Source organism: Coturnix japonica, chromosome 5 (assembly GCF_054131305.1).
Source record: "Coturnix japonica strain WE chromosome 5, WE-NBRP24, whole genome shotgun sequence".
Classification (NCBI taxonomy): domain Eukaryota; kingdom Metazoa; phylum Chordata; class Aves; order Galliformes; family Phasianidae; genus Coturnix; species Coturnix japonica.
Window position 1 is genome coordinate 19,738,066 of NC_140667.1, and position 12,612 is coordinate 19,750,677.

Sequence of the window (12,612 nt, forward strand, 5' to 3'; positions counted from 1 at the left end):
GAAACCTCATTATAGTAATTTGGATGAACGAGCAGGATTGAGATGTGAAAAGAAGAAATAATAGTTGCTGCTTAAATGAATCTCTTACTAATATTTGAGTCCAAACTATTCAGAGCCAGAAAAAACACAGAGAATATATTATGTAACCTGAGTTCACTGAATTATTCGTATTTTAATAAATTCTATATTGGAAGAGAGGGGAGAAAACCCTACTTGTAGTTTTGTCATCCATCTGTTTATTTTATCTCCATTGCTTTTATGAGAATGTCACAGTTGTGTTAAATAACAATCTAAACCAAGAAATGAATAGAAAAATGGAATACAGAAGTAATAATCCAACACAGATTTCATCTTTTCTTGCACAGCTACAGAGCTGTTAATTAAGACTACAGAATCAGGATACCACGGGTAAGAAGAACCTTTCAGGTCCAGATGCAAGCTTAGGTTCTCTCAGAACACTCCTTCAGCCAACCAACAGAGAGAAGCTATACCTGCATGTTCCACCTATTTTCAATTACTTTGAAGAACTGCACAGTCTTATTCTACCAGCCTAAATAAAAGCACAGATGTTAGCATTTGGAGTTCACATTCCTGAAGTTGAACATGTGGTTAGGATGGATGATACCATTATGAGATGTTTAGAAATTGAGCTCAACCTATCAATGCTTTTGTATTTTCATTTTCATTCACTTCAGTTTTCTGCAGTTTCCCACCTATTTTATTATTGGGCCGTTTTTAAACGAACTGCACAATGTGTCAGCTGCAGAGAAGATTTGCAGTGTAAACAATGGAAAGCAGACTGACCAGAAGACTCTCAGGAGGGAGAAAAAATAACATAGGCTATTTTAACTTACAGTAATGGATTGTAATAAACCCACTATTTAAAAACTGGATGCACTCTCACATCTAAGAATGAAAGGACTACATTGTTCAGACAGAGTGTAACTACCACTGAAACCAAAACTTTCCTTTTTTCTCCTAAAGGGCATCAAACTAACTCAAGTGTCAAGGAAAGTGAGGCAAAGACATCTGATCCTCTCCCTGCAGAAGAAATAAAGAAATATGAATTATAAGTTATTTCCTCAACAAAGATGAATGGCATTGACACAGTTGGTAGCAGCTGTCATATACAAGTGTCAGGCAACAGTAACTATTTTGGCTGGAGCAGATCTACTCTGGATGTACTGTTTTGTCTTGGACAAAAATTTGGTCTGTATTTCGGTAAAGAATGCTGCCCATCTTCATCCATGCTTGAACTATCCAGAGCATTTTCTCCACTATTTTTTAAAGAAGATTACTTTTCTAGTGAAGCTGTTCCCAATACATGCATATTGAACTACATGCTAGATGAAAATGCATAGGATCAGTGTAATGTATGTTTAAAACCTTTAGGGATAACTTCCTTTTTAGCCTATATCTGGAGATTTCAGGTATTAAATATTGGATTATATTCCAACAACATCCAACGCTGGATTTTTCATGAGGTTGATGTTCTGGTTTTCACTATTCTAATATGGCTGAAACTTTGTCAAGTTGAATTCAGCACTGCACACTAGCTAATGATAATGACCAAAAGCTGGTATTCCTCCAGGGTTTTATTGTACTATTGCTCCTCCACAGCTTGACCAGCACAGGATGTTAAAACTTGAAGTGGCTTCTCAAGTTCTATAGAAAGCAGAGGCTGAGCAGGAGGGTAAGAGCTGAGCTATAGCAAAATGCAGATGCCTGATCTGGGTGCTTAGTCTCAAGCATGACCGAGTGTCTGTGTGGCTGCAGAATACAGCATTCACTGAGAAAGCTGCCATTCAGCTTGGTTCATTAAACAAATGTCCCCCCTGAAATGGCTTATCAATTTTCATTCTTACTAGAGCACTTTAGAGTAAAGAAATCTTTGATGCCAGCCTTCCTCTGATTTGTTAATAAGTCAGTTAAACTCTCTGTGACTCAGTTTTTCTCATCCGTGATTGGGTATAATATGTGCTTGTTGTGCGTCATGGGACTATTGTGGTGTTTATTTTATTAGTATTTATAAGGGCTTGGAGATCATTGATGCCAGAGAAAAACAAGAATTTGTTATTACCGTATTAAATATATGTATGTATATTTTTTCCTTTGACACTGGCCTTCCAAATCACTGCAGTATTTCATATAATGAAATTTACCTCAAATAATGTCTGTAATAACTGAACAATAATGAGGAATAGAATGGCATTGCTTCCCTCTGAAACCACCATAATTTGCATAAACCACTCTGAGAGTCTGGTAAATGGTAATCTTCTTGGCCAGTCCACAGAGTAATACGTGTTTGCTTTTGGCAGAACATTAGTGAACTCCAGCTTCAGGTCATGTGGGCATGCAGGTGTTTCCACATCTTCGGAACATTTGCCTTCTTTACAAGCTGGCAATCCAGCAGAATTAGAGTTTGTCATTAGAAATGATGCTTTATTTTCATTCTGGGCTTGGAACAATTCTTGCTTGATGTTATTAAGTATAAAATCAAGTTGGCAGCCCTTCCTTAGTGTATTTGAAGTTAGATTTGAAGTTTTGCTGAAGAACTGAGGTTTCATTCCCAAAAGATGCTTTCTAATGCTGTGGTAAATTGAGGGAAGAAGCATGGGAATGTGTGAAAATCAAGCAATAGGTGCATTCTTATAATGCATTCTTGTATCCTTATTACATTTGTATCTGCAAACTGGTTGTTTCAATTTTCTAATTAGGTTGAGACTGTGGGAGAGTGTGTTAGCTGTGTGTGTCCATGCCCCCACCTGTGGCTTCCTACTGCTGGCACTCTGGTCCTACTTGTACATTACTATTAGTAACATTATCAACTATTTAATATCACATAGCTGTTAAATTGTATTTATACAAGTTAAGAAAATACAACATAGTGTTTCTGCACCTTTTGGCATTTCTTCCCTTCTCAAGACAGGGTTCTTGCTATTCTATACAGCTGCCCAGCTCTATCACACTCTCCTTGTCCCGTACACTGCCTCAGTGTGCACGTGTACATTGTGATTCACGTGCTGTACGAAATCTGGGTGCTGTGGCTTTGATGATACAGTGAGTAGTGCACCTGCAAAATGATGGATTTGGTCCAAGTGTTGAGTGTACAGGTGTCCTACTTGCAAGATTCAACAACAAGTTAGCGAGTGGTGTCACTGTTTCTGCAAAGAAGGCAGGGGTCTGACAGATTTGAAGACTAACAACTCAAAGTGAGGGGAAGGAACCCTGCTGAGAGAACCTGGCTCTTATGTGGCCCATATTACCCAAGAACATAAATTTCAGGCATACATCTTCACACTTTTTCTCTTTGTACTTTAAGTTACTACATGCCCTTGAGTTCAGGGGAAATGTGGTATGTAGTCCAACTGAAGAGACTGGGACTTCACAAGGAGTGAAGAAAAAAATGACATTGTAGGGGTTATAAATGGTTAGGGACTCTTCAGTTCATATGTTTGCTGCCTACAGACACATATGCTCTTTTTTTTTTTTTTTTTTTTTTTTTTTTTTTTTTTTTTTTAATTGCAGGAGAAGAGAAGTCTGCTAACCCAGATATACCTATTTGACTGGCAAGGTGTGGATTATGGGAGAACAACTGATAAACAACTGCATCCTTGATCAATTTATTAATAGCCATGAGCAGACATACGAAGAGTTTCTAAGCACATTCACTTATCTTTTGAAAGGTATGTACATCCCAAGTCTCCCAACAGAAATTGCAGCCTGAAAAGATGGTAAAAGATTGGTAAGGAGTGCAGCAGTAGTATTTAGAGTTCAGCTTTGTGACCTTAGGCAAATCCTTCTGATGTTTTTATTTCTCCTAACAGCAGTGAAATCTCTAATGACAGCTTTCCTTAGTCTGGTTCACACACTGCTGAGGTAGGGCCTTACAAGGTGGTTAATTGTGTTTTACTTTATTTAGGAACATTGTGGGGGGCAATATGTGGAAGGCTAGGCTTTCCTTACACAAGTCCCATGTCATTTTGCTAGGAAACTACGCATAAAAGAAGCAGCTCAGAAGAATACTTTGTAGTACATAGTGGCCTAAGATGTGTGCAGCTTGGATAGTTTCATTGTTTTAATAATGCTGGCTTTCTGTGCTATGTTATGGTAAGCACAAAACTGGCTCTACAAGTAGCTTGAATGAAGGAATATCATGTTAGGGTAATTAGACTGAAAAGGTCTTCTGCTTTACAGGTAAAATAAAAGGTGGAGCTTAATTTTTATCTGAGCATTGCTGAGCTAAAGGAAGTTTAGAATTGGACCCAAATTCTGTAGCTTAGGTTCACTTATTCTGGCCATTCCTTCAGGCGCAATAAAAATAACTGAGAGTTACATATTACTCAGTTATAATTCTCTTTACTACACCTTTGCACTGAGGATGATATCCTCATCTTACTGTGGAAGTACTGTGTTTTCCAATTACACCATGAGGCATGCTCAATTGACTAGCACTCAGAAGTCTGTCCTGTACTTGTCCTTCAGGCAGAACTAAGTGTCAGTCACAGGCACTGAGCAGAAAACCAGTGGGGGAGTCAAAACTGCCTCAGAAATAATCTTGTGGCAGCCTTCTGTCTCTCCTCCCAATAAAAAATAGAAGAGAAAGGAGGCACTGGGGGATGAGATAAGAGGACTGAAAATTAGCTTCTGGTCTTCTTTATATATGATTGATGCTCTGGGGATAGGTCCTATCTTAGAAGCATGCTTCATATCATGATGCTACTTGCAAAAAGCTTCAGCGTGTATTTCAGTCACTTTCACTGTCACTACAGCATCTGCCACTAAAACTCTGTATATCAAAGGTAGAGTTTTAACTGAATCAAATGCTTAGAAATGTAGCTTCCTATGGTGGTGTAAACAAAATAGCTCAGGTTGTTTTTCTACTGTCTTCATTTTCCTTTAAAAATACCCGAAGGTGCTGGTTTGCATTATAAACTAATGACCTGTAGAAATTCCACTTAAGGCAAAGGCATTTTAGCATCAGAACAGTGGAAAAACATTCTGCAAAGCATCACATTCTTAGTTTCTCAATTTTGCACTTGAGAAATAAGTCATTTGTCTTTTAAAAAACAATTCAAAAAAAAAAAATAAAAAAAAATAAAAAAAAAAGGAACCATAATAGCTTAAGAAGACTATCTGTTAATAGGCTCCAGAAATGTTCACTTTCATGTCATAAGCTGAGATACTCACTGTGGAGGTGCATTTGTGGTCACTGTCAAACAAAATCTGGCCATTTACAGATTATCTTTCTGAATTTGGCCTGATAATAGTGTAGATTCACACTCTGCATCTTCCTACAATGAGCATTAGCAATAGAATTTGTAGTCCTGCCTCATTAGATATAGAGATATGTTTGTGTACACAAGTAACCAAACCTATTCAGTTATGTTTGTAAATTAGATTGTAACATTGCAAACAGAAGAAACAAATAGAACTGATTGGATTCCACTGATTTGAGTACCGTATTTGTATAAGGTGACTTTCACTTGTACATAAATTTGTACTATCTCCCTCGTTGGGTTGCAGGGATATTTTCACCAAGGGTTTCTTCGTTACTTTTGCAAGCATCTCATAAGAAGCGGGTTCTCTAACTAGTGTGTGATTTCTCTTCATTAGTTAAATTTACACTCAATAAAATTGAAAAAAAATATATACCATGAGTACAAAATCCAAGCATCATTGACTGCTCTGGGCTATCTGGACAGATCCCTTTGAGACTGTAAACATAAGCCTAGACTAGGCCCTTGTGAACACATTAGAGTCTTCTTCTGACAGAACACTTCAATTCTTGTAAATATGGTAAACCAAATATTAATGAATTATTGCAAGCCTGGATTTCACTGGATTTGTAAGGGTTCCTAACATCCTATTAAAGGAAATCTTATGCTTAGAGTGCTTTCTTTTTATGTCTGAGTGTGAAATTACCTTTGGCTTCTCTGTATACTATGAAAAGAGATAAAATTCCTCATCATGATATTTGAGAAAATACTCCTTTCAGCTTGAATGGAACAAAATTTGGAGTCAAAATAAGGTCCTTCTAAAAACTGTGTAATTTATTTAGTGATACATATGTGATTTAAACTTAATGGGACTGTAAAATCGTATCTTTGATACAGGAATTTAGTCTTCCTCATTATGGCATTGTTAAAAAAACAGTGACTCATGGTCTATTTGTTTTAAAGTGTGCTTGGTGATGTGGCAAAATTTTATAGACTAATAGACAATAAATTCTATTCTAAGGTTTTTCCTTCACTTTTACCAGATCTAATAATGATAGAACATGAATTAACTTGCTTAAATGATATGTAAGAGCCCTGAGCTGAGCATTTTAAAAATATATTATCCAACAGAACTTGATGGATTTTAATTGCATAATATTTAGAAGTGTCATATATACTGTATAGATAGAAATACATATATAATCCTGAATCAGTCAGCTGATAGAATAAGAAGCTGTTGCTAGAATAAAATTCTTAGCCAAACTCAAGGACTGATTCACAGTTTCTCCATGCTCTTGTCTGCTTGACCACTGGAATTAAGTATAGTCCATTGCTGTTGTTATGTTTGCTCTATTTCAGGTACTTCACCCTACTTGGCTCAGTGTTGAGGTCTGAGGGTTTTGATCAGACCCATTTCCAAGTAAACTGAACCTTAGATGTATACTTCCTAGCCTCACTGCTGCTCTTTTAATGCTTCTGGACACAGCAGGCTGTCGGGCAGTGGAAGTTGGACAGTGGCTGACAATTTCTCTGCTTCCAGGTGGCATGCAAGAGCTATATTCTGTGTTGTGATCAAATTAATTTAAATCCCCAGTGAAAGCTCTTGATGTATTTAGTTCACAGTCCATTTGATGGTAGCTGTCTGCTTCCTTTTTTTGTTAACCGTGATAAGAAAAAACAACACCTTTAAACTTCCAACATAAGTGTCAGCAAAGGCACTTTACAAATTTGAGTCCAACCACAGAAAACATAGCAGAAAACTATATAGGAAATGACAGTAAATTCACTTTAATTTAAAAAAAAAAATGGACCAGTAGGACAATGATAACCCCAAGAGAAATTTGCAGCCTTCTTTGTATGAGTGGATTTGCCAATAAAAGCAACTAGGCAGTTCAATAAAACTAATTAAATTAATCTGTCATCCCCAGGGAACTTAAACAGGGCATGAAATAGGGAAACAGCATCAATTCAGAGCTCTTTATTGATGTGTTTTGTTGGATCATTGGAAAGAATGGGCTGGGAGAAAAAATCTGCAGTTTTCTATTGATCATAAATGTAGTAGCCATCTCTGTAACCTTCATTCAATGTAGTGTAGAATCAAATACCATACAGAGCCCTTAAATGTGGAGAAAAGAGAGAGAGAGATGCAAGCACAATGTATAATTTTTGAAATAGTAATGGGGGATCTGTTTTATGGATATTTATTGCCCTTAGATCTCAGTGGTGCTTGCTATGTAAAATACTTCATTTCCATTGTATAGATGGATAAAATAAGGCATAAAGAGGGGAAATTACTGAGCACAGCAGCTCACTGGCAGCATCTGATAAAGATGGAGCACTCTGACTACCTGAAAATTAGACAGCCCGTGGACAGTGGTGCTTCCCTAATGGCAACTTTTTCTTTCCTGTGATGCCTCTTACTGAACAATTTTTAAAGATTTTCAGATGGAGAAAGATGTGTTTTTATTCTATGCATAACTTGCATCATTTTTGTTATCATTCTGGAATATAAGGAAGGAAAATATCTAGTAGTTTTGCTGTTGATGTTTTGGTACACATTTCAGCCTCTAGCGGTATATTGGCCCTGGTTGAATTCTGTTATGCTATATAATATGATAACACAGAATGAACCCTTGCTCTACCTTTTCACCTTGCCTTGAAAGGCATCAAAGTGTGCTAAATGCAGCTGTTGGCTAAGTTTCATGACACTCCAGTGAGGTGAAGAAATACTGTTAGCTCTCTTTTTCTAGATGAAGAAATAGCACAAAGCAAACATCAGAGATGAGAGCCATATAAGGGCTTGGCAGGACAACTAGATACAGTAACTGTGGCCTCAAATTATATTTAGTGTTGAACTTTCCATATATATATATATATTTTTCCTGTGTCCAGTATGAGATCACATAGAAATGCCTACTTTCAAAGAAGTATCTATTTGCCTTTTTTAAAAAGCAGGCCACTCCAAAGATAATTTTTCAATGGTAATGTCCAAAATCAAGGATTTTTAAAAATACTTGGGATCTGTGATTCTTTTGAAGTTTGTTCCTACCTGCTGCAATCTCTTTATGGATATTACTTGTTAAAAAAGGAACCCCATTTGTGGATGTCAGATGCTTTAATTATGTCTGGTTGCCTTGTTCCTTACAGTGCTTATCTACTTATCTACTTGTGCTGAATTCTCCTAGAATGCAATTACACAGAAGGTTTTTAAAACTAATTCTGTTCTGATTTATTAGACTGCAAAACAATCAATCCCCCACCCCCCCAAAGTGTAGAAATAATTCTAAATACATTCTGTATCTTTTAGCTGACATTCCAAGGATGGCTTAGAAGTGTGAAGTTCCTGTATACTGCATGAGAATTCTCCTGTTAGCTACTGTCAAATTCAAATTTTCCCAAGCTACTCCTCAAACACAGTTTCTGAGCAGTAACATTCTCTGCACTCAGAAAAGGATGGTGTAGATTTACTGAAGCCATCAGAAGCATTCCCACCTTTATCAGCTTCAGGAAAAAACCTTCAATTTCTTACATAATGATACACTCTCAACGTACTGTAGCTAAAGATTGTACAGGCTGTGCCTTTGAGAACATGTTTTTCCTTCACAGCAGAAACACCCTGTCTGAAGTAAAGAATCAGGTCTAGTGCACTGGCACTACTTGGTAATGGTAGACACCTCATGGTCCTGGCAGATATTAAGAGGTATATCTCCCTTACTAGAACTGAGCTGGTTAATAGCAGCCAAGAATCTGCTCTAAAAAGTCTGTCATGGTTTTCTGAAAATTTTAAAGATTACTGTTGGTCATTACCTGTTGGAAGAAGCAGAATTTTGTTCACGGATGCTGCTGAGGTGCTCAAATGCCCATTTGTTCTATTGCTTAACTAATGGCATTACAGTATTCAAATGTAGAAGCTATCTGGAAACAGCACTGTTGATCTGTGGAAGAATAATGCATGTTTTAAAATGATCAGCTTGGATGAATATGGTATAAACAGGAAATACTGCCACTCTTCTAACACTGACAATAACTAAAACCCAACAGAGACATAGATATTGATACAGATAAACAGTACATAAAAACACAGCATATACATGCCATTAAGGAGAAGTGGAGAGATACTGATGTAGTAAAAGAACAGTTGAACTTTTGAAAATGAAGAGCTGATTAAGTTATGAAGAAGTATTTCTATGCATTAAGCTAAAGCAGATGTGTGGGTGGCTGAAATATACTTGATATAAACAACAGTCATTCTTCTTTCCCTGGAAGAAATGGATACAGAAATTCCTTCCATGTCTTTTTAAAAAAATATTATTTATTTATTTATTTATTTATTTATTTATTTATTATTTTAAAAATATATTTGTTAAAGTAAAATATGCAAAAATGACAGTTAGAAGTAATAATTGGTACTTAAGAGATTACATGTTACTTGTCCCAGTCTACAGAATATTATCCTAGCTGAGGACACAGAATCATAGAATTGCTCAGGTTGGAAAAGACCTTGAAGATTGCTGAGTCCAACCACAACTTACCCATACTACCCTAAATAACAACCCTCTGCTAAATCATGTCTCTGAGCACCACATCCAAACGGTTTTTAAACACATCTAGGGACAGTGACTCAACCACCTCTCTGGGAAGCCTATTCCAGTGTTTAACTACCCTTTCTGTAAAGAGGTTTTTCCTGATATACAACCTTGGCACAACTTGAGGCCATTTCCCCTTGTCCTGTCACTTGTCACCAGTGAGAAGAGACCAACCCCACTATTGGTGTTAGCCCTTTTCAGGTATTTGGAGAGAGCAGTAAGGTCTTCTCTCAGCTTCCTCTTCCCCAGACTAAGCAGACCCAGTTCCTTCAGTTGCTCAGTGTGGCATTGTGAACTTTCATTAGAACACTGGTATTGGTGAGCAAAGTATCAAGGCTATATCTTTGATCTTTTAAATGAAACAAACAAAAAAATACAGGGAAGTGGTGCTTTTGGCTGACCATCTGTGATTTAATGAGGGTAAGATCAAGCATGTAAGGGAAAGGGCTATACTGACTAAACTCTGTTCTGGCATAATAAGAAGAGAGTTCCATAGACATCCATTACAATGGTGCAAGATTGCAGTGAGGGAAAGGGGAACCAGCAGCATAAAACTCCCTGTTAATCAAATAGGAGGAGAAATGCAGAAATGGAAGACAATGATGTTTGACATACTTGCCTCAGTGTGCAAATTAATATTCATAACGTGTCTTGAAAGTGCAGTAAGTTGTTATTTTCTCAGCTTCACAGATTGAGTAACTTTGACAGAGGAGTTCTGCTTTTAGTGTTGCTATGGGATTGGTGTCATTGAAATCAGTGAGAGTTTTAGCTGTGAAAGATTTGAATAGGACTTCAGCAATTTGGTATCTAGGAGTTAGATAATTCAGATGCCCACGGCTGGCAGATATGCTACAGTGTCTATGGAAAATCCACTGCCTTTTTGGGTGGCAGCAGATTAGGCAGGACACCGCAGTGCTCTGAAAACAGCATTAGATAACTGTTTAGTCACTTCCATTGTCCTGGAACAGGCAAATATGTGCCTAATTCTGAGATCCTTGAGGTATTCACTATATGGAGTAGTAGGGCTTTTTGCTTGTCAAAGTAAGTTGGACAAATTCTGCACTGATTTACAATGATTTATGTATTTAAATACATGGGAAAAGGAAGATAGCTCAAGAATGTAAATCGAAGCAGATTTCCATGGCTAAGAAACTAAAATAAAACACCAAGTTCTGTGCTTGGCTGTGCGATATACAAGGAGGGGGAGGCTGCATATTTTGATTAAGGTACTGCAGAGTTATATCTGGGAGCTGGTTTGATTCAATTACAGAACAAAACAAACAAAAAACAACAGCAAAAAACTAAGCTTTAAAAATTATCCTCCCAACAAATTGGATTTTCAGGCTTTAAATCAGTTTCTTTCCTGTTATGGCTTGGCATTTAGGGTAAATTACCTCAGCACCATAAAGCCGTATGCATAGTTGCTAACAGGTAAGTGTAGGTATTTCTATGCTGTTTTCCTGGTTTGAAAATCCCAGAGTGATAGTTTATGGAAACATTTCAGTTTGTTTATGCTTTATGCGTGTCTGTTTGCTGATGTGTTTGAGATAATAAATAAAATTGAAATTTGTACTCTTGACCTCTGTACAAGACCATTATCATGCTACTGTGAGTAAATTACTTCTTGTTCAGGAGCCCTGCACAAAGACACTGCATTATTTGTATCCCGGGGGTTGCATCAAAGCGTAACTTTGAAGGGATTTGAGGGATTGACAAGCCTTATGCTGTCCAATACTTTGAGGACAAAAAGGCAAACTGGAACTTTGCTGCATTAGCTTTTTTTCCTAATAGTTAAAAGGGGCCCTATTCTCATCCAAATTTTATAAACATTTTTGGAATCAATCAATTGAATTGAAGGGGTGAAATACTTGGTATCCTATATTGTTATTCTGGTGTGTTATCTCAGGCCAGGTACTCTGCAGTATTGATCGCTGTTGCTGGTCTTGCTTTGAAATGTTTCAAACCAAGGGACTTTTATCATTCTTCTGGGGCTGGGGCTAATATTTCATCTCATAGGTTTCACTGACAGAAAGTTTTTCCTGATAATCCTGATAGCTCTCTTCTCTGGCTTTGTGGTAAGTGACCCCATTATTCTTTGAAATATATGGGTGATCAGTGGACATTTTCAAAAGATTCCCTTCCAAATTGAAAGACAAAGATAATTTTAAGCAATATAGAGGATAGACGCTGGACAGAAAGAATGTATCAACCTGATGTACTTTCTGATAGAAATGTTACTGAAGCCTGCGACATACTTATCAGTGACAATGATGGGTATTGCTCTTAAGAGACTGAGATTTGCTTTTCTAGAGACCTAGGCTTGTTCGTTATTTCATTGTTAAGGTAGTGACAATGGAATTTCTAGAAAGTAAAATTGAAAAGCTGTCTGCAGAGTGAATATATGAACCCTTCCACTGAACCCTTTCAAACATCAGCTGTTTTTTGTTATGTTTGTATCTTTTATTTATTTTTTTTAAACATAGTATCTAAAGGGGAGGGGGGAGGGGGAATGGGGGAGGTTGGTGGAGTGGGCCATGAGAAAGAAGAGGACATTCTGTTATCAGAATGGGTTGTAACAGGACAAGAGGAAATGGTTTTAAGCAAAAGTAGGGGAGTCTTGGACTGGGTAGAAGAGAGATGTTTTTTTACAATAAGGGTGATGACACAGGTTGCCCAGAGATGTGGTGGAAGTCCCATCCTTGAAGACATTCAAGGTCAGGTTGAATAGGGCTGTGAGCACCTGTTCTAGTGTACATGTTCATTGCAGGGGAGCTGGACCAAATGACCTTTAAAGGTTCCTTCCAACT

The 12,612-nt window shown here is 37.3% G+C and overlaps 1 protein-coding gene across 6 annotated transcripts in view; it reads left to right on the forward strand.

Moving 5' to 3' along the window:
- Positions 1 to 12,612, forward strand: part of IFTAP (intraflagellar transport associated protein) — a 42,616-nt gene that overhangs the window by 5,694 nt on the left and 24,310 nt on the right. For all 6 annotated transcript variants that reach the window (XM_015864233.3, XM_015864234.3, XM_015864235.3 and 3 more), the window contains exon 2: positions 3,529 to 3,686. In XM_015864233.3, the coding sequence (XP_015719719.2) occupies positions 3,584 to 3,686 (103 nt within the window). In that variant the 5' untranslated portion in view covers positions 3,529 to 3,583. The remainder of the gene's footprint in view (positions 1 to 3,528; positions 3,687 to 12,612) is intronic.